The sequence below is a fragment of the Myripristis murdjan genome, chromosome 19 (genome assembly GCF_902150065.1).
Source record: "Myripristis murdjan chromosome 19, fMyrMur1.1, whole genome shotgun sequence".
NCBI classification, from domain to species: Eukaryota; Metazoa; Chordata; class Actinopteri; order Holocentriformes; family Holocentridae; genus Myripristis; species Myripristis murdjan.
The window spans coordinates 12,905,083-12,927,733 of record NC_043998.1 but is presented as its reverse complement, the minus strand read 5'-3'; the positions used below and the strand labels follow the sequence as shown (position 1 = coordinate 12,927,733).

Sequence of the window (22,651 nt, the reverse complement as noted above, 5' to 3'; positions counted from 1 at the left end):
AAATCAAATATTCAAAAATGCTTACACAGTGAAAGACTTTACAAACATTAATTTGAAACATTTCCTCCCTAACATTCAAAATATTACAAATAAATTACAAAACTGTAAGGTTCTTTTTGCATAGTCAAAATAATTTGACTCCGAGTGTATACAATAAATATACAGGACTAGGGAGGGAAGCAGACCAAAAAGAAAAGCAAATTTGATCAGATGTACTGTGCAGTGCACAAAAACGCTGTTGTTCACTTCACATTGAGGTTGGTACTGTGCTAGCTACAGTAAGGAGGGCATTCATTCAGCCCTTTTAGCCGTCATTAATGACTGGTCTTTTTACTTGAGCTCCATCGTCGATGAAGACTTTTCAGGCTTTTTTGACTTCCTGTATTTGTAAGTCAGGTAGATGGTGGCGATCACGAAGACCAGGGAGAGGACCAAGAGCACCCACTGGCCCGCCACCGCAGCCGCACTGCCCACACTCATACCCAAGAAGTCCACTGTAGCCTCTTTAGTGGGGCTGGTGCCATCGGCTGTACAATACACACACACACACACACACACACACACAGCTGAATGAGCAACATGCTGGACATCAACAGTTTTTGTTAGAAATAACCACCCCAAAGCATCTCCTGGCAACCGTCGTTGGCATTCTTATTGGCAAATAATAGGACTCTTTTGGAAAGATTTTGGAGAGGTACACTATAATTTGCTCTTTCAGTTTATAACAATGTCTAAAAAAAATCTTGTTGCTATTATTTTGACAGATATTGGGATTGCAATATGATTCAGGGTTTCAGTGGGTATGCTAAACTTTGAATCTTGATTTTCACTGTCACTGCAAAAACTATTAATATGATGATGATGTGTTTTTTTTCCTAGGGTCTGTACCAAAGAAAATTGCTTTTATTACATCTGCAGAAAACAATTTGTAGACTAAGGCATTTTACGTAGCACTGCACTAATGCATTTATTGGTATTTTATCACAAATTTTATCTTTATCAAAAGTTACAGCTTCTGCCCTTTGGATATATTGCACTTGGCCTTATTGCAGTTTTGATAATATTTTGATTAATTGTTCCGCCCTAATGTCATCTGAAGTAACATGGTCACTTTCTGTCTTGACTTTTTACCTCATTCTTCTATCGATGCCTGACTCATTTTTACACCCTTGTCTGTGTCTCTCCCTCTATCCCTCAAACACCAGCTGTCCTTTTCAGGGACTCTATCGCCCACTATCTCTTCCTATCTCTCTTTCTCTCCCTCTCGCTCCCCCTTTGGCTGTCTTTGTCGCTCAGATGTTTTTTTTTTTTTTTCTCATTTATCTAATCTCTACACATCCTTTCAGCAAGATCTCATCAGTAAAACAAAGGGCGCGGGAGATTGATTTCATTATAAGCCGCAAGTGAGGAGAAAAACAAAATTAAGGCTCCACTCTGATGACATTGTATGACTTTTCTTTTCTCTGGGAAGGAGTTCACAAAAGGCTTTGGCTTTAAGTCTGGAGCACTTATTTATTTCTCTACGCCATGGTAAATATTGCGTTTCATAATTCCTCATGTGTAATTCCTAAGCATTACCTTGTCCAAGACTTGAATGAATAGGTTTGACTGTGTGAGAGTGCTTGCACGAGTGTGTGCCACATACTTGGAGGTTGCCAGTCGTACTCAGGCCAGCCACGGAGATCGTTGTTCTTGTTGTTCTCATCTTCGAGCCATTTAATCAGAGGTTGGAAATACTGCATGAGTGGCTGGGCGGTCATTTTGGGCTGTTTGGTGATCATGGCCATCGCCTCTGGCCAGGGCTTACTAAAGCCCAGCTTCATCACATCCCTGCAAACACCACAGGTCAGAGAGGAGGTCAGAGGTTAGCAGTGCTGTCTTCTGGAAATAATTAGACACGCAGCACCAAACATCTTTTTCACCAGCTGGCCACACGGGCAAATGAATCCACAACTGCTTTCAACTGTTTTAACCACAATGCCATGGTGTTCAAATGCTAAAGGGTCAGTTAAGCCATCATGCTGTGGTGAACATAATCTCCAACAAATCATTTCAGGGCAGAACACATCCAATTGTTTTTTATAAATAATAAATAAATGCAATTATTTTATACTAAAAGCTATGTGAACACTCTAACTTCATTGTCATACTAAAAGCTATATTTTGTAATGATTTAGCTGCTAATGTTAACTAGTAAAATCAGCCTTACTATAGTCTCTACAGGGACTAAGTTGAGCAGTTAAGCAGGTGATCAACAAGGACCCAGAGAGCTGAGATCACATTTAAATAAACAGCATGTTTTGAGATCTAGATGTCTTGAATGACAGTACAAAACACTGATGCAGACTTTTACCAACAGATGTGGCAACTCTAGCAAGTGAAACTTATCAGCAATGGTCAGAATTTATCAGAATTAGGCTACTAGTGTGAATCTCAAGCCCAGATGCTTGTGCATCATTTTAAATCAAACTAAAATATTCGTTTCAACACATTGTGGTATTACTGTCCACATTGCCTATGTATTCACTTTTATGCATGCATCTACTTGTGTATATTTGTGTGCATGTGTGCGTTTCATGTGTGTATGAGGGTACATCTGATTTGATTTGATTTGATCACACATGTAAGTAAAATACATTTAAAAGTAAGAGTGAATACAAATGTTAAGAGAAAGCACAGCACCATCATACAATCATGATAGCTACAATTAGGTTCACAGCATACTGAAATGTAGACACTTGCGAGTGGAAAAAGTTTGTGAATATTACATTTTAAATCCATGCAGGCACATGTGGTTCTGGGTGTATACAACTGGGTAGATGTGTGTGTGTGTTCTTACCCCAGCAGCTTCCCGGCTGCTTGAGACTTGTAAATATCACAGGTGTGGAGGGGCCCGATGTGGTTGGCAGCCTCGCACAGCGCCTTGTGGAACTGAAACTGGATGATGAAGCTGACAAAGTACCTGATGGAAAATCAATTAAACACACACAGCCATAAAGTCACGACGTTGCTGTTGGAGCTTTATTGTCCACATGTGGAAATTGACTTCGGTCCAGCTAACAGAACCCACAAGCCCACACAAACACACACATATGAGCACACACACACATTAACACTGTCTACATTCACCACAGTTAAACAAACTATTACACTTCTGTCAGTTGTTCATTAAGTTGTCAGCCATGTGACTGGGGGCACATAATGTTCGACAGGCTACGACTATATATCTTTTTTTTTTAAATATCTATCTTACTTATCAGCAGTTGATTAGATGTTAAGCGGTTATTGTTTTTGCTCAGTTATCAGGTGTAAGATAACTCACCTGACATAGGGTACGTTAGCAGGGATGTGGAACTTTGCACCCGGGTCAAAGTCATCCTCAGTGCGTGTTACAGGTGGACACAGACCCTGATACTTCATTCTGTAACATAAAGGAGTGTATAATCTAATCATTATTTAAGTCAATAATTAATTAGTATACTCATTAATTCACCCTCTCACTCAGGCAATCAATCACAAAATTGCAGTGACAGCAAATCCCTATCTTAAGAAGTCATCTAATCTTGTATCGAGCGTTAAAAATCCTGTTTTGTTTTGTGTTTATTTGAAAACGCATGGAAAAAAATCTGCCAGAAGGATGAGATAATCCCACTTATTTCCCACGTAGTTTCCCTTGTTTCATTAAATATGCTGAAGCAAGGCAGAACAGGGCAGATCAGTGCGCTAGGATCGAGAAAATGACACCTGATACAAGAAAAGTTTTGATACAAGTTGATCAGCATTGGCAACAAGTGGGATTATCACCTCCCCCTGTTAGATTTTTTTCAAAATAAGATTCTAACACTGAATATGAGACTGAAATTAATTGTTAACGTGAGGATCTTTTTACAGAGTGGTAGAATATTCAGTGTTTCACCTCCATTAAGCATTCATTTACTGTGATTTACTAAGGTGGTAAAAGCCGTAGATGGCAGTTGTAGAGGGGCTCCTGGTCTTTACCTGAGGTTCCACCACTCCTTGTTGTACTCAGACTCTGGGATGCGCCCGTCAAATACCTTCCATCTCCACTGGTCCATCAGATAGCCGAAGGGTAGGAACGCAATCTTGTCCAGGGCCATGCTCATTAGGAAGTTGATATCACTCTCTGGAGGTGGCAGATACAGGGGGAAAAAAAAACATGACTTCAACATTGTGTTGTAATGTAAAAATGATCTACACGACGATAGAGAGCACATGGTGTATTCTCAACAGCCAGAGACTCGTTACTGTATCAAGACCTTTATTGCCCCTAGCCTTTCAAAATGGATCTTCATTGAAAAACACAACATTAAATCATCCAAGGATCACACAGAGAAAAATAGCAACAGGGAAAAAGTCATAATCTAGTGCCACAGAATACAAAATGAATGAATACATAATGAAATCTGTCAGAGTTTGTGAACTATCTGAGGGCTGCAAGGGACCAAGGGGGTGATTCCTCCTCTGGTTCTTTTCCTCCTACTACAGGGTAAGACTATATATTCAGTAAACTGGGTGCAGAGAATCTAATAAAATCTTACGGGCTATCTAACAATGCATTGCCTAATAATACCTTATTTTGTAATAACCTTACAAAATGTAATACATATTCCCTTCATTTTGTAATATATCCTGTGTTTTGTAATAATCTGCCAGATTTTGTAATAAAAATCTTGAATGCAAAATGTAACAGCCCGGTGTTTTGAATAACTGTATGCAGAAGTTGTGCTTTTTTTTCTTTTTGACAAGATGTAATAGCTCAGAGCATTCTGTAACAACAATTTCTGCTTTTGTTTACATTAAGACTTAAAATTGCACTATTCTAAAAAACACAGACTCCAGAAGCAGACCCTTCCAACACACACACCCTGATAGAGGTTAAGGTAGGGGGAAAGTGAGGGGAGTGTTTATAATACATGATTATCCCCTGTCCTCTGAGACCCCAGATCCTATTATTAGAAAATGTGGGAAAATTTATTAAGTTTTGCATTCTTTGGTTCTTAGAAAAATGTGGGTGTTACTTTAAAATGAAGGAAAACTGTATAACAGACGAGCCTGGCTGTGTCGTGATCTGACGTCTCTGTGATTTTGCACACTTTGTCCCCAGTCATCTAGCCACCCAATTTTGTTTATCCTGTCCAGTCTATTTTTATTCCCTACCGCACCACCCCAGCACCAAATGCAGAAAGTCAATACACTCTGGATAAAAGTCTCACAGAACAGTAGAAGAGATCAATCAACATTAAAAGCTCCAAGTTTTCTCGGTACCTGGATGTGAATCATTTTGTCAATACTGTGATGAAAGAAAAGCACTTGTGCCTTAACATGCCGACAGTATCCACCACATAGGGCCACTCACTTTCGTTGCTCTCCACCTTGTCCAGGAGGCCGATGCTCTGCAGATGTTTTGGGGTGGACACAGACAGAGCCAGCACATCACCGATGGCTTCATGGAAGCCAGGGTTGGCTCCGTCGCGGAAGGACACTGGCTGGTCTTTGTACTGCAGGAAGTACTGGACGTGGCCCATCTCGTGGTGCACAGTGATCAGATCATCCATGGTCACCACTGTGCACTGCTTGATCCTGGAAACGCAAGGAAGTGATGATTGCAAAATGTGACAAAGAAGGCTTTGATGATATAATTTCTTGATATTCTGTACTGCATGACCTAAAAGAATCAGTTATTAAATCTTCTATGCAAGACCATCAAGATGCCTTGTTGCTTCTGATGGTCGTCTTTCAATTCTGATTCAACAGATGACATGGATGAGGTTTAACCTGAAGTCTTTTCGGTTGTAGAAGTCCCATGCAGAGGCATGACACACTACTTTGCGTCCATCAGTAGGCTTCTCCAGCATGGACTTGTCCCAGAATTCTTTTGGCATGGGCAGCAGACCCAGAGAGGTGAAGAAATGATCGGATTCCTGGAACATCCTGGTGGCATTCCAGCCCTGAATTGGAAAAGGAACAGAGAAAGAGACGATGTGAATGTGTATGATTATCTATGCAGACAGTGTTTGAAGGATTTTGTGTCACAAAAAAACATCTACCTTACTTTTCTTAAAAAAAAAAAATGCCAGTCAGATGAGATTATTTCACTTGTTTCAGGATTTTTTTTTTCTGGAAACAAGTATAAATATGTTGAAACCAGGTAGAATAAGGCAGATCAGCCCACTTGCTAATAGGCTATATAAAATGAATGTAGTCGAAACAGAGCTCATAAAAGCACTAGTATTCATATATTATGTACATGTGTTGTATCAGTCATGAATGTCAATTTGGACTACTGCTTTTTGCTGTTTAATTCTGTGTAATTATAAGCCTGTGGATTTATCCTCATGCTGTTTGATCCTCAACTTTGGCCCAAATCCGAGCCTCATTTGCACCGAGACAAAATGACACTTGACCTCTGAAGCTGCAAGGCGAGTAGTAGAAATGTGTGTGTGTGTGTGTGTGTGTGTGTGTGTGTGTGAGAGAGAGAGAGAGAGAGAGAGAGAGAGGGAGAAAGTTAGTAATGTCTTTGTGTTTGTGCATCACTGAATATTTGGGAAAGAGAGGCAGGACTGCTTGCAGTCTTGCTTTCTGTCTTTGTGTATTCATGTGTGTAAAGGTGATCATTATGCAACAGCTGGCTGACGTCTTCATTCACCTTTGCCACCATAGCTGGTGTGGCATCAACTTGCGTAGCATCTGGGTAGGGCGTGACCAAATCCATGATGCCAGACCATGTCTGTGCCCACATGTTCCCTAAAAGGATAGAAGACACAGCATTCATATTTCATCCTTCAGAGCATAAAAAGTTATGGGATGGGTTATCTTCGACTCTGCCAGTGGTAAACCCAGTGGGATTTGTGACTGTGATTCAGTCCAATCCCTAGCCGTGTGGAACTGTCACACACAATGTCACGCTTGGCGCGTCTGAAAGCAAATTAAATCCTGCCTAAACCCGAAAGCATCTACAGCCAACGACAGAATATCAATGGGGTATGCTCCCACATAAAAGGAGAGTTCTGGCTATAGTGTTAGAATCCATTTTGGATTCCATAGTGAAATACTGATTGAAATGAAGCTTTGTCCAGTGATCTTAGTGTCAACTCCCTCCACTCTTGAACACCTGGAGCCTTGGTATAGTCATAATAACTACATTTCAGAGGGCAATATGAAGCCCACTACTGCAATTACTTGTATTTCTCTATGTTTAAAGAGCTACTCCTTGTGGCACTTACCTAGCAAATGAGCAGGAATGGGTCCCTTCAGGTTGATGTGCTTTTCACCATACTTTTTGTAGAGAGCTCTGCGAACATAGGCATGTAAATTCTGATAGAGGGGCTCCAGCTCTTTCCACAGAGACTCCAGGTCCTGCTCAAAGGTGGGGGTTTCATACAGGGAGCGCCAGAAAGCACCATTGTCACTATGACCTACAGAGAGCAAAGGGGGTGCAAACAGCCATCATTATTAGGGAGTAGCTGCTTTGTTATAGACACAGGAAATGCAGACTTTAATTTGTACAAGAATTAGAAAATCTAATTTTGAATTACTTTTTTGTTCATTCTTTCTTGCCCACAGTATCCAAAATTTTACAATAAAAGGCCAGCAGGCTACCTAACCTATAAAGGCTACAGACGAGTATGGTGACTTTGAGCCTGGATGGTACACTACACTAACCCACATCAGTTAGTGTGGCTTGGATTACATTTTTCATATGCCAGCAGGAGCACTAGGCTTCATAATATTAGCTACTTCCTCTCTTACTCTTGTCTTTGCCAGTGGTGGAAAACTCTGGGTCATTGATTTACACTGCAGTAATTCGCTTACAGCACAGTGCCTTATGCAGTAAGTGAGTTAGTGGGTCTTGATTCATGAACACGGGCTGTGAGCAAGTTGGAGACACTGAACTAAAGGTGAAAGTCCAGGCAAGCAGCAGAGGCAAAGAGGGAGGCTCGTCTTGGTTCTGGGCGAACCTGTGCAGCGTGCACCACAGCACAATGTTTAGACTGCAGCCAAATGAGCAGTCAGGTATGAGCAATTCTGCACACTAATTCGCACTTTGCATTCCTCCATCCACATAATTTATTTGTTTTATTGTTCTAATTTAAGACATGTGAGACAATATTTAATGCAGCCGTTTAGACTATGTAGACTATGTAGTACAGGCGATTTATAATAAATAGTTAACTATTTACTACTTTATATGGAGCACTTCCTTCTTATGTAATGTTTTAAAGGTCTACATATCCTTTTTCTCTCATCTATACAGTTCTCAGTGACTGAAAGAAAACTCTGTTGTCTACTTTTTCATGAGTGAGTGGGTGGTGCATGCTGGACAAGACATCATTCACAGCTCGCCTAAGTGTGCACATAGTTTGGCTTTCACCGAATGAGAATCATGTGGAACTAACTGAGGCTTTAGATTCTCCTTCATCATCATTCACGAAAGTCATCCCTGTTTCACCCATACATTACGGTGAACTGAGTCCAATGAACGAAAAGATTAAAAAAAAAAAAAAAAAACGGGATTCACAATTAATCAAATCTCGCAGAGAAGACAAACTTTGAATCACAACTTTTTACCAGGCTTAAGTCTAGTGTTACTTAGCCAAAAACTGTGGTTCTTTGGCTCTGTCCATTGGTGTTTTTCTCAACTAATCACATTATTTCTGCCTCCTGAACAGCTCTTCCTCTGAGAAATGAGAGGCTGTAACTCCTATCTGAAATCTTATCAAATCGTTAACCGCTGAGCTGTAAAGTTCTCAGCTGCAGTTTACTTCTTTGAAGGACTCCAGACTCTGTGAATGGGCTCTTCACGCTGAGTGCAGCAGTTTCATTTTTAAGGTCATACCGTTTAGTGTGGCAGCTTTGTTGGCCAGTTGAACATATCTCTTGTAATCCTGGCGCAGGACTTTGCCAGCAGCGTCTCTCCAGCCCTTCCAGGCAAACAGCAACTCGTCGTAATCTCTCGACTCAGCCATGATCCTCTGGAGATCTGAAACACAGAGCGTGGTTTGATTACACTTTACACTTTACATACAGTATTTGACTGAGTCTGGAGTAGAAGCACTGCTGGACAGGCGAGGTGACAACTACACACAGTGATAATACAAATCTTTGAGAATAGCCACATAATTTGTGATAATAATGAATTTATCATGTGTGAACATATATAAAGGGTTCAATTCCAAAATGCTACATATCCATATATGATGAAGAAATGCTGCCCAATTTACACTGCTGAAACATTTTGGAATAAAAGTCATACTTAGTCTGGCATATGTCATATGTCTGCATGGTCTAACCTGGATCCAGAGGATGGCAAGTCTTGTTTGGTCTGCAAACTTCAGCAACACTGTACTTCGTCTCCATGTTGGACAGGAGAGTGTTGTACTGAAAAGGATGAGGCATAAGAAAGCATTAGAAATCATCAAAACCACTAGCTTCCATTTCCCATTTTCCTTGACATATCTGATAAACCATGAAATAAAACATTTTTTTTTAAAAAAAAGCACTGCACATTCTAGCTCCATATGCATAACATTTTTACTGACATTTAAGTGTAAATCCTTCTTGTGCAATACTTTTTTCTTCAATGATATGAGATATTAGTGACAATGATAAACATTTTCTTTCAATGTGCATACCCTCCATGTAAAATAACAAACTAACCAATGTGTTTGTGCTTTGTTGGTGCTTGGGTGGAGCATTTAAACCGTGTAAAAATAGGAATAAATGTCAAACCAGCCTTGCATAAACTGATGTTTTTAGGCCAGGGGACATGTTTGCAAATTGCAAATTATTTGCATTTCTCAAAATGTCAAGATGTCAAATAAGTGCCACCCAAATATATTGGGGGTTTAATTAGAAAAACATTTGTAGGTGGCAGAGTATGGATCACACTGGTTGAGTTACATCTTAATGAGCGCAATGGGCAAAGACCTATTTTTGTTTGTTTTGTTTGCAGGCTTGCAATATGCTAACTAATGATACTGCCCTTACCTAAACAGCCACAAGCTAGTAGGCCTACGGCTAGTTTGAACTTTGAGCTAACTGGCCTGTCTAGATAGCATGACTTGCATTTTTTCAGATAGTTGCAAGAAGCAGCTTCTCGTCTTCTTCCTTGCCTTTTTCACAGAAAATCTGTGGTTCTTTAGCTCTGCCCATTAAGTTTTAACCTGACTAAAAGGCTTATTTCTGCCTCCAGAGCAGCTCTGTCTCAAAGAGATATTTGTATAACCAAAACTCAGATCTGGCTTCCACACCTCCTCCAGTTCTGTTGGCGAGAGCGCGGCCCTCTCAATGTCGCTCAGTTTCTTGATGATGCGCTTCACCGAGCCGTCCTGGAAGTCGGCGGTGTCGAACTTGCGGGCTTTCTGTCCGTACTCCAGGGTGTGTTTAGACATCTCCAGGTTCTTCTCAAGCTGGAGGCAAAACAATGAGCACTCTTTATGGGGCTGTTTATGTTCTTTTAGTCAACAGAAACAGGAGAAACTGAAGGTCGAGATTAATTAACTTTTGATTCAATCATTGACTTGTTTTGTCTTTACTGATTCACTGAACTGGTGCAAGAGTTCAGAGGATCCAACAAGCCTTTGCATTTGAGACAACAATAGAAGACACAAAGACATGCAGACAGTTGAACAATGTACGCTGATCTCGTGGAGTCGGCAGTCAGGCTAAGGGCTCACCATTGTCTGCTTGTTGGCGTCGTTGATGTCAGTGTTGTACGCCCAAGAGGCCTCGGTGTAGGCGTTCCACACCACCTCCGCTGTTCGGTTGTACTCCTCAAGGAACGTCTTTGCTTGAAGCTCGTCTGTATTCTTATCTGGTTAGACAAAGTCAGGGGTAGGTCAGATGGGGTAAATGAGCACATTTAGTATGTGTAAATGCCCCAGGCTAGTACATATTTATGTTTTTGTTTCCAAAGCAAGCGGAAAAGTTTTATTAGCATGCCCAGGAAATCTACTGAGCTAAAATACCTCTGCCAGAATTTTAACAGACAAGACAAAACAAGACAACAAGACAAAAATGAAAGAGAATGCATCACTGCTGGCCATATGGACACAATTTTGAGTTTTAAGCTCTAAGGGACTTTTAAAAGTATCTGAGGTTTCACATAAAAAGATTAGTAACAAGAAAGGATAAAGAATAAACAGATCCAAGTATTTTCAGGCACCAGCATTATAAAATACCCAGAGGCTAACATACTTCCTCTGTATTCTTCCAAGTGTATTTTTCTTGTCATCTTCTGCAAGTCAGGTATGTGATGAACATCATTTCTACATTTCAAAGAACTTTGACACACACAGAGGATGTTTGTCTAAACAAATCTAGCCTTGCCTAGCCGAACCCTCTCTTACCAATGTCCTCAGGGTAGCCCTCAGGAATGGGTGGGACCCAGTTGAATTCAGGCCAGCCCAGTGTCTCATTCACATTCTGTTCTTTCAGCCATTCAATAATGGGGTCAAAGTATCTCATCAGTGCGCCAGCATCCATCTTATTGGTCCCCAAGGCCTCCTGGAGCACATCAGGCCACGGTTTGGAAGAGCCAGCTTTAAGAACCCTCCTAGAGAAAAAAGAACGGCAGTGCGTTACATCTTTGCTGCATCCATAAACCATCATTTTCTCCTACTGTCTATGAAATTCATGAATTTGCTCTGTTAGAACACATACTCTAAGATGGCTCCTGCTTCCTTCGACCGGTAGATGTCACACGTGTGTAGGGGGCCGGTGTGATTCGCTGCCTCGCACAGTTTCTCATGGAACTGGAACTGCAAAATGAAGCTGACAAAATACCTGCAGGGGAATAAAACCAATTACTGACTTGTCTCTGGTTCATCCCATTTATATCACTATTGGGACTACTACTACAAGCACTACTACAACACAACCACAGCTACTTCTAACAATAATAATAATCAGCTAATAATAATTATAATTATTGCATCTTTATCAGTTTTATTATCTATATTCAAAAGACTGTCACAAAGAGTTAAAAAAATTTGTTGACATGCACAGCAAGACAAGACACATAAACGTAACCAATAAAATTAACATTATAAGCAATTTATTAAAGGTCATTACATAAAAGAAAGTCTATAAAAATGAGCTTTAATTAGTGATTTAAAAGATGATAGAGTATTTTGCCAGCCTACAACTCTGGCAGGTTATTCGAAAGTCTAGCAGCTCTGATGGCAGATGGCTTTTGTTTTTAATCTGTATTTTGCGGCAGCCTGTAGGGACTCGCCCAAAAAACTTCAAGCGGCCGGCACCTTAGAAGTGATCAGTAAAATTCTAAACTAATTCTGAAACTAAATCAAAAAGGACTGTCTCTGTTTTGATTTTATTTAATTTTATACATTTTTGAGACAGCCTGTACTTTGTATTTACGAGGCAGTTTATGACCAAGTTTGTGCAATTGAGTAAAATATGGCACCAAATTCACGGAGGGATGCAATGTCTGCTGAGGACAAGGATGATGAGTTGCACCACTGAAAAATTATGCCTCATTTTCTGAGATTCATTTTCTCAAGTGATCTAATAAAATTGCATGCTGCACTGTCCAGTATCAAAGGCCTCACTCAGACCTAAGTGAATTAAAATAGAACATTAACCAGCATCTGGAGCTACAACCAGGAAATTCGTCACTGAATGAAGAGATATATTGTGTAAGACTGAAAACATGAATGGATATAAACGCTCTTCACATTTTTCATGGATGACCTCAACACCTACGCAAGGAAGGGTTAACAGCTGAATGAATCGATAACACAGGCGCATGGAGTTATGAGAGTACAGATTACATTTGAGGACGCATTCATCTCATGTGTAACCATAACACGCAATGTCTGTATTTTTAGTAACTTTAGCCACAGTGGAAATAAAACAGCTGGGGCCTGATATAGGGCGCCTTGCCGATTGAACAGGTTCTCTGCAGTCTGTATTTATGTCCAGACTCATGAGGCAATTATTCAGTTCAAACTAAAACTTAATTCCTACCCTTGCCAATCAATCCTTTCCTTTTGTTTACTTCCCTGCAATCTGCGATTCACTTCCTCCTTCTGCACACTTCCCTAGTGTTGCCTAGTGATGCCCTTATCTTTACTAGTGTTGTCCTCCTGTAAAGCCGTTTGTGACAAGCCTGTTTGTATAAAGCACCCGCCAGCTAGGAAAACCATTACAAAACTAAAAAGTTATTATTATGCAATATTCCCACAGAGGCTTGTAAAAGAGTACTTTTGTGTACGTATACTTTGTGCAGACAAAAGTGCTCTGGTAGCAGTTGAGAGCCTTCTGGACAGGATACTACCTGATGTATGGCGTGTTTCCAGGAATGTGGTATTTTGCTCCTGGATCAAAGTGCTCCTCTGTGCGCCTGGTGGGTGGGCAGATGCCTTGGTATTTTGTCCTTTAAAAATGAAAAACAGAGGGGAAAATTTTTGTTGGTCAGGAAGCTTTGGCTGAGTATGTAAGCTCTTTTTGCAGCAACAGCTCACTTCACATTCCAACAGTTACAGTACACACATTTATATCTGGGATCTGCCTGATCAGGCTAAAGTCTTGTGCTTAGTACACAGAGCAGCTCCACTGTGGTAGTTGGGGTTTGACCCTTGCTCAAAGGTACCTCAGTAGGTATTAAGGGGTGTTGCAGATTACTCATGAACTTTCCCCAACCACATTTTGTCAGCCCAAAATGGCAAACCATTCTGTAGTTGAACTGCTCCCGACTTTGTACATGCAGCCTGGGACAGGGGTCATGAATAAGAATTGGTTTTGTTTTAAAGGGTCGCAAGCCAAAAAGCTTGAGAACCACTGTACCAACTATGCCTTCTAATTTCCCCTCTTTGGAGGTCATTTTCCTTTCCTTAGCTTGATGGATCATATGTACCTTAGCATCATACACTGTATACCTTTACATAAAAGCCTACCTGAGATACCACCATTCAGCATTGTAGCGCTCTGGAGGGGTGCGTCCACTGAACACGCCCCATCTCCACTGGTCGATGAGGTAGCCAAAGGGCAGGAAGGCTATCTTCTCCAGAGCCATCTTCAACAGGTAGTTAATGTCTGTCTCTGCAGAAACACAGCGAGGGTTTTAGATTTCTGACACTAGATTGGGAAGAAAACTCTAATCATCTAATATATCATAAGCCCCTCATATTAATAATGTAGTACCATCACCTGTTCCATGGTGAAGGTCCCATGGTGTGGCTCCTAGCTTTATACTGTTACTTTGAATTTTATTTATTGTTGTTTTATTGTTTAAGAACTCTCAGCTCAACTAAGATTCAGTATTAGAAACTGACCCTAGCATACACAGTTTACACAGATAACTCAAGACATGCCCTCATCAAACACTCCTGGGAGTCATGTGATATGATGAGTGAAGAGAGCAGGGAGTGAATATCACATGAAAGTGATATTCAGCTCACGTGAATGTGATGTGGCTCTGAAGGGTATAGCAATGAGCACAGTATCACAGTCATGCCATATTCTGCTAATTGCCTCACCCTTCTGTGATAGGACGGTCTGTTTGAGCTGACCAACCTTGAATCTGTCCCTGCAGGTGGTAGCAGGGACAGATGTTAAACTAGCCTGCTGCTTAGTTTAGCATCCCACCTCCACCCCAAAATTATCGTGTGAGCCATGAACATTTTCCCAAGTGGGGGAGAAATATCCTGCCACTCCCTGCTCCCTTTTTGTTAAGCATCAGTGGGCTGCAGGGAGTGTCTTTGTCAGAGCAAAACCAAACATTCACTGTATATATTTATGCATGCATTCGTTAAACTGTTTACAGTGAGATGGCTGACTGAACTACCATTGTCACTGGTCAGAGAATCCAGCAAGCCGATGGTGTGCAGATGTTTGGGTGTGGAGACGGAGAGAGACAAAACATCGCCTATAGCCTCGTGGAAGCCGGGGTTGGCTCCGCGCCGGAAGCCCACAGGCTGGTCCTTGTACTGCAAGTAGTACTCCACGTGTCCCATCTCGTGGTGCACAGTGAAGAGCTGCTCCATGGTCACTGTGGTGCACTGCTTGATCCTACAGAGGGTGAAACATCAATCAAGCCGATATCTATTATTGCAAGGATTAGAATTCAGCACATTGACTGAGCAGACTGAGCATTTATTGTTTCTTAGATATTCAGAATGGAAGATGATCAAAATATCTTTTTTATCCTCCTTCATCTTGTACATCAGCCATGATTAAAGTGTAAATATAAGATATTCGTTGTACCTGAAGTCCTTGCGGTTGTAGAAGTCCCAGGCCGACGCGTGACACACCACCTCCCGACCATCAGGCTTCTCCAGCATCGATTTTTCCCAGAACTCCGGAGGCATCGGAATCAAACCCAGAGAGACGAAGAACTCCTCAGCAACACGAAACATGTGTGTGGCATTGTATCCCTGGAGAGAGGGGACAGTCGCACAAGTCATGATGACGTTTGTCTCGGTAGTCTCTGATAAAGCTAAATTGTGTGCCAAAATAGTTAGAAGAGTTGGATGAGGCTTTGGAATCTTTCTCCTTCCTTATGCAACCTTTATAATCCATTCTGCTAAAACACAGAAGCAATCATATTGTAGCTTCCCCTAGTTCCACCATGTCATCCTTCCCCTCACTCACTTGATTGACCATTTCATTAGTCACATCCACATTGGGTTTGTCAGGGAAGGGGATCATCATGCCATAGATATTGTTCCAGGTCTGAGCCCACATGTTTCCTGACAGATAGAGAGAGGCAGAGCAAAAACTGAGTTATCAGAAATGACTTGCTGTAATAGGCCACTAATTAGCACTGTAAGAAGGTGTATGTGCCCCTCAGTGCTCCTTGGATTATCACTAAGAGTCAGAATGATTACATTTTGCTTGTTTTTTTTGTTTTTTTTATGAAAGTAATGGCTGTATTTGTACAATATGCAGCTTACATTCATCCCTCCAGCCAAGCATTTACAGTAACATCATAGAAAGGTGCATCTGCTGTACCTAGCAGGTGAGCAGGGATCGGTCCTTTGAGATTGATGTACTTGGGGCCATACTGGTTGTAGAGCTTGCGGCGGACAAAGGCATGCAGATTCTGGTAGAGGGGCTGTATGGTCTGGTAGAGTTTCTCCAAATCGTCCTGAAAGGTTGGAGTCTCATACCAGGACCGCCAGTCATCTCCAGTGTCTTTGAAGCCTAGACAAGACATAAGGTTCATGTGTCTTTTCTGCTACCCTTCTGCTCTCCTCCTCCCTTCACTGCTTAGTTACAATTGCAACAATGACGAATGTGAAGCATCAACATTGCAAGGAATTGCAGTTAGCATATTCTGAATAGTTAATAAAAGCTTTAATGTATTTGCAATGTCAAAGGTCAAGGCAAATTTCTTACCATCAGCTTGAGAGGCTTTGTTGCTAAGTGTCACAAATTTGGGGTAGTGCTCCCTAAGAGGTACACCTGATGAGTTGTGCCAGCCCTCCCAGGCATACAGTAGCCTCTTATAGCTCCTGGAGTTGGCCATGATGTCTGTCAGCTCTGGTGAGAGAACAAAATCCAACACGCCGTCAGTCACAGAGCCTATGATAGCATATAGAGGAAGGCTGAGACATCACATGGTGCCAAAACAGAAAAGATTTGTCAAGAGCAAAAGCAGTGAGGTTTCCTGAAACAATCAAGACATGTTTGTGTTTAGATGACTTTGTGCCCTATCAGCAGGAAAGGTCAGTAAGAGATACATTACCCAAGAGATTAGCCTTGAGTTATGATGGTATTCCAAACATGGTGTGAAAAAAACATATATATATATCTTCACAAAGTCAGGCTTAGGAAATGAAGGTGAGGAAAAGGTGAAAGCTAAAGACCACAGGAACATGGTGGGTTTGGTGGAAAAAGAGATAGCCTCTTTGGCGGGGGCTCTGTGTTTGTTATTGTAATCAAGATAATGTTTTCTTGCAAAGGGGTGTGTTGTTTTGATACTCTCTGTGACCCCATTCCACCCTCAAGTGTTTTCACTGCAAGATTATGAAACTAATAATTGTCAAGATGCAGTAACTTAAAGGCAACACAGCAAACAGGCCTATTTGCATGTAATTATTTATTGTTTCCATGAGCTAGGCCCTGGCTGAAGGCGCTGTGTTTGCGGTTTGTGGCGTTGTGTATGTTGGCAAGCATTACTCACTTTCAAATTTGGCACTTGGCACTAACAAAGCACTGTTTTTCCACACATTTTGATGATGGAAAATAAGTGATGATGAATTCAGTGGGTTGTTTTGTTGTGGTGTTAAAAGCTCCTGACCTGCTGTTTCTATAGTATTTTACTCAACACTTGAGAGGTACAGCTGTAGCACTTCCTTTAGAGAGCCCTCTGAAGTAACTGTCCCCATCCTGTTGCTTTTCCTAGAGTCGATAGGATCTAAACCACTTACCGCTGTTTTTCTTACCAGACTTCCAAGTCCCATTCCATATTGTTGTTTGTCTCATATTCCCAAACATTGTTCTGGTGCTTTTAGATGCCTTTTTTTTATGAACTTGAACATTTATTGTGACCAACTTACCAGGTTCCAGGCTCCAGCATTCACCTGGCTTTGGACACACCTTGGACGTTGAATAAATTTTGTCCATGGTGCTCAGAATTTGATTATACTGGAGACAAGAGAAAAGAGTGGTTCTCATTCTTAAGATTCAACAGCAATCCACGTAATTTCTGCTGAAACAGAGACTATTACATGGAATTTTTCCACTGCAAACAAATCATGCACGGATACTATTTGCTTCAGTCTGTCCCAGTTATAAAATATGGAATAGAGACAAACCTCCTCTCTCTCCTTCGGTGGCAGGTTGGCAGCTCCCAGGACACTGATCTTTTCAATCAGCTTCTTGACTTTGGGGTCAGGGAGTGTGTCCAGAAACTCTTTAGGGAACACCTCCTTGGCCTTCAAGCCCCAGGCCTCAGTGAAGGCTTGCTCTTCCAGTGATGCATTTACCTAGAGAGCATAGTGGCAATGTGGAGCTATGTACATTAAAAATGCATGACAATCTTTTCAAATATTAACAAATAAATATCTTGTAAAAAGGAGATTCAATATACAGCAGTGAAAAAAACATACAGAGCCCACACACTGAAATAAAGGCTCCCTATATTAAATATTATATCAATCCCATGCAAATCTTCAGGATAGCTGAAGAAGAGGACTATCCAACAACTATCCTGATGAGGATCTGCATGGAATGAAAAAAGACTGATATTAAATCGTGGGAGCATATTTTGTTTCAGTATACTGACTGTGTCTTTTTCATAGCTACTGACTAAGAAAAAAAGGTATAGTAAGGTGCCAGGCAGATAATAGCATTACTTTATCTTCCAGGCATCTCTAAATTTCTTTAGTATCTTTAGTGTCCTTTAAAGGAACACGCCACCTAATATCTATATATTTTGCAGCCGAGTTGTCTTGAATGTCTGCCAAAAAGGTTTCTCAAAATAATTGTGCAGCAAAATCTATGTCTTAACTCTCTGTGCTTATGTTGAGTGTGTCCCAAATAAATGTACTTTTAGATGTCCTTTGTCCTTTGTCCTTTTAGAGGAAAAAAATGCAAAATAAAACTTCTCATGCACATTGATCTGTGCCTTAACTGATGCCTCGGCCAGTGTCAGCATAGCCAATGAGTGAGAAGGACTCGTGACCAATGAACAAGCCAGAAGTGGGAGTTAAATTCACAATGGCTGAGCAAGATCCATAGTCATGGGATAAAAATAAAAAACAGCATTGTGAGTTGCTCTCCCGGCAAGCTTTGAGGTGAAGGTGGAGTCAAGTTTAGGACAGAGCTGGGAGCAACAGTAGGATTCAGAGCTCAAGGATAATATTAGCCTAAAAAATATGTTTTCTACTTTGAAGTGAACATGGTCATGTGTAACCTCGCCGGACCTTGAGAGCTTTCTTTATGGCATCCTAGAAGGTCATGGACATCTGAGCCTTATTCAGTGTACAATGACAGTGTTGGAAGAATGCATGAGTCAAGGCCACTGTGGAACAATAGATGGACAGCAGGCCTACGTATATGTAGTGCACACTGCTTTGCTCCAGCCATTGCCATGCTATTATATCAGTGAGTCAGATGCCCTATATACCTGTGTGACATTTGCCACTTAAAAATATGTTGCTGTGCTCTGTTGGAAGTGTATATTTTGCGGGTTGCTGTCATATTAAAAGCAAAGAAATGCAACTTGTGAGCTGGTGTAGTGAAAAGCAAAACATCTGCATACTGTTGCACTGTTGACGCAACCAATGAGCAAGGAGTCTGTTTTCAGCTGACAGAACAGTAGCTTCATTCCAGTGATGTTTTCATTGAAATCTATCTTATCTGTTCTGCTTCCAGCATCCACCGCATAATGAGGAATTGGAGAAAAAAACTGGTGACAGTGGGTTGAGGTATTAACTCTGACCTTTGTGCTCTTCCTCTAAATATCTGTCTTTTTCTCTGTTTTTTTTTTTTTTTTTTTTTTTCCAGTCAGTCATCCAGATTCTCACCCAAAGAAACACAGTAAAGATAAGGCTGAAATTCCTTTTCACTGATTCTCTCTGTTTCTCATGGTCTTCCTGTTGTATAGGCTGCAGTGTATTTTGGAGGAAGTGACATTATGAAATGTACAAGGTTCTCCTCGCTGTCAGTGTTAGTTAGTGTTAGTTAATCTGTAAAGAGACATTGTTGCAGTAATTTTAACATTTAAAGATTCAGTTTAATGTTCATATAAATTTATACTTGTATGTCCACTAAGGATAACTGGACTTGGATCACTATTCAACCAACTACACTGTGTTCACCATAGTGCAAGGGGTTCTTGTGGCATCCCATTACACATTCAAGCCACGGGGAAAAGCCAGCAATATGAGGTGAAATGAATTACTCTGAAGGCAACCGAGCCTCAGGTCTCGCCCTGACACTTAAAGGCGGCTGGTATTCCATTCTGAGGTTCAAAGGATATCAGTCATGGATGTCCACTCTCATCAATTTTTATTCAGTGTAATTATAAGCCTGTGCACTGATCATCATGCTGTTTGATCCTCTACTGCCTCCAACCTGAATCGCATTTGCACTGACTCCAAACGAAGCCACACATCTGAATCTACATGGCCAGTGGTGAGCGTGTACGTGTATATGTGTGTATGTGTGGGCACATTTTCACATGTTGTAATGTCAGTTTTCTTATCAGTGCTTGAACTGCACCACACGAAATCTGTTTTCGAATGATGCCGATGTCAAGCATGAGCCCTATGTATCAGGTAAAATGACTTACACTGCAGGCCAGCTATTTTATTTAACATTATTTATGTGAGAAAAATATTTTGCTATGCTATTTTGCTTTTGCTATGGTTTTGCTATGGTCACTTATTGCCTCTTTGAAAAATTTACAGGATTTGTGTAGAAAACACTTCTCATCATAAAACAAATAAATAAATAAATAAATAAAAAAACCTCTAGCTGCTTCCTCATTCTGCTGAGCACAGCTGCATGGAACAGAAGCACTTGTCACCTTTTCATTTTTGTCTTGTCATGTGGGTTAAATGTTGTTGTTTTTTTTCTTGGTTCATCACTTTGATCGCTATATAGATGTTAAAAAAGTTGGACTTTTCAAGTTTTCAACTCATGTAAGAACCTAAAAACTTTACATTCAATGTTTTCTCTTTAGTTGTGAGCTAATCAGAAACCAGCTCTGTTAATGGACTGAATGCAGAGTCATTAATGCAGTAACACACTGATTGATTGGATTACTTAATGGTAAATGGTGAGATTTAAAAGACTGATTCATGTGAGAGTAAGTGTGATTGTGACTGGTTTATACTGTTTTATTTTGGTATAATGGAGATTTTTTTTAAATTGATGAAATAACATTTCAATACAAAAGAACAAAATATAGAAAGAGACAAAAAGATGCATTTTGCATATTGGTACAAAAGATTCTGCCAAGCAAAACTCGCAAAACTTGCCTTTCTCATTTTTTTCTCCTGTTTTACAGGAATAATTATCTGTTAATGGGCGCTCGGTCTGAGACCTGTTAAATAAGCATAAAATGTCCTCAAGTATGACAGTCATTTTTATTCTCTGCCAAGCTGAGCAGCCATGATCCCCCTGCCTGCCAGGTTGGATGGGGCTCAGTGCTCTGATTCACTTTGATCCCATCTTTGAAGTGTCCAGAAGAATAGCGCTCACATGTGGTAACCTTGAGTTTAGCCTTAATGCTCATCTTTCACCTCACACGCTGGACATATTCTGGAGAGATGAACACATTTTATAGTTTGACCCAGTTGACACTGGCATGGTGGGAGCCAGAGCTACACCTGTTGTGTTCAATGTGTGAGGAGACCCACTCCCTAAGCCTGAACAGTGCAGTGAAATCCTGTTGTGACAGCTGTCCAAGCACACACAGGGAAAAAAATCCCGGAGATTCTGCCAGAGGTGTGTATGTGTGTGTGAAATTGCTTTCGTAAGCATGTGTATGTGTTTCTGCCCTGAGGCCAGAAAACGCATCTGCAGTTTCAACTGCACTTTCACTGGTCACTGCAACTTTTCTCCTGTGCTACAGTTGGTATCAGCAGTCCTATATCTTAATGCAAATGTTTCTCAAGCAGATGGTGTAGAAATTGTAAAACTGAAGCCATCTGCTCTCTATGTTAATGTCTCATTGCATGTCTCATTTTTACATTACTGCAAAGGAGAGGCAGTTTCTTGGGCTTCAGATAACTCTGTACTGGACCATAAAGACTACCGTTTTATCAAAGTGTAAAACTGCATCTCATAATGAATGTCTCCATCTGTCAAAAATGTATTTTCCTGACTTCCAGCACAAAGGGAAAATATCATGAAATCATAAAATCAGACAGTTAAACAAATAAACATTCAGCATAATAGCTCGCAAGACCCCCTGGAAATTTATTCAAAACTTGAAGACGTTCACGCCACAGGCATTCAGATCCGTTGCATATTTCCAGAAACACACAAGCTGAGTTGGCCGCTTTGGGAGGAAACTGAGCATGTAATTCTGGAGAGAGATGAATAGGGGTGATCTCCAAGTCAACCAGGGCTCAGCTCCACAGAAACCCCTGACCATGCAAGCATTCGTGATGATGAAGCGCAAGTCCTGGCAAGGACTTCCCTAACTAACAGCACGCTGCACTAAGGAATTCAATTTCACTAACACATCAACCATTAAGCTCAAGATGAGTGATGCCTGTGTCTCTGAGGAGTTGTCCTACCTGGAGCTCAGAGTTGTGGTCCGTCAAGTTGGTGTTGTAGTTCCAGCTGGCAGAGACGCTGTAGAAAAGCACCTGCTCTGCTGTGGTGTTGTAGTCTTTGGCAAACCTTGTCGCATCAGCCGTGGTGTTAGCATAATGCCCTGGCAGCCAGGTGGATGGCAAAGCCTCAAAGAGTCCCAGGACTGGCAACAGCAGCACCCCTGCCCAAAGAAACCTGGCCATCCCGCTCCCCTTGGCTCTATCTCCCACCAAAGAAAAAGTAGAGGGAAAAAACTGGAAAGTGGACGAGTTGGGAGAAGAGGCTAAAAATAAACTCCCTCCAGTGAAGTGAGAGTGCACCTTCCCCCTGAGGCTGTTGTCTCATCCAGTCCTTCACTGCTCCCTTCCCAGCCTGACAGCCTGTCTGCGGGTGA

At 41.2% G+C, this 22,651-nt stretch overlaps 1 protein-coding gene across 1 annotated transcript; it reads right to left on the bottom strand.

Moving 5' to 3' along the window:
* Positions 1-70: 70 nt before the first annotated feature.
* Positions 71-22,633, bottom strand: ace (angiotensin I converting enzyme (peptidyl-dipeptidase A) 1). Its single transcript, XM_030078176.1, has 25 exons — positions 22,239-22,633; positions 17,802-17,972; positions 17,544-17,631; positions 16,381-16,524; positions 15,994-16,185; positions 15,634-15,731; positions 15,247-15,416; positions 14,828-15,051; positions 13,938-14,082; positions 13,319-13,417; positions 11,683-11,805; positions 11,370-11,575; positions 10,698-10,834; positions 10,272-10,430; positions 9,312-9,399; positions 8,858-9,001; positions 7,245-7,436; positions 6,668-6,765; positions 5,797-5,969; positions 5,378-5,601; positions 4,000-4,144; positions 3,323-3,421; positions 2,840-2,962; positions 1,646-1,830; positions 71-527 (listed from the first exon to the last, which is right to left on the bottom strand). The coding sequence occupies exons 1-25, from the start codon at positions 22,458-22,460 to the stop codon at positions 331-333; spliced, it is 3,846 nt and encodes a 1,281-aa protein (XP_029934036.1). The 5' UTR covers positions 22,461-22,633; the 3' UTR covers positions 71-330.
* Positions 22,634-22,651: the final 18 nt, after the last annotated feature.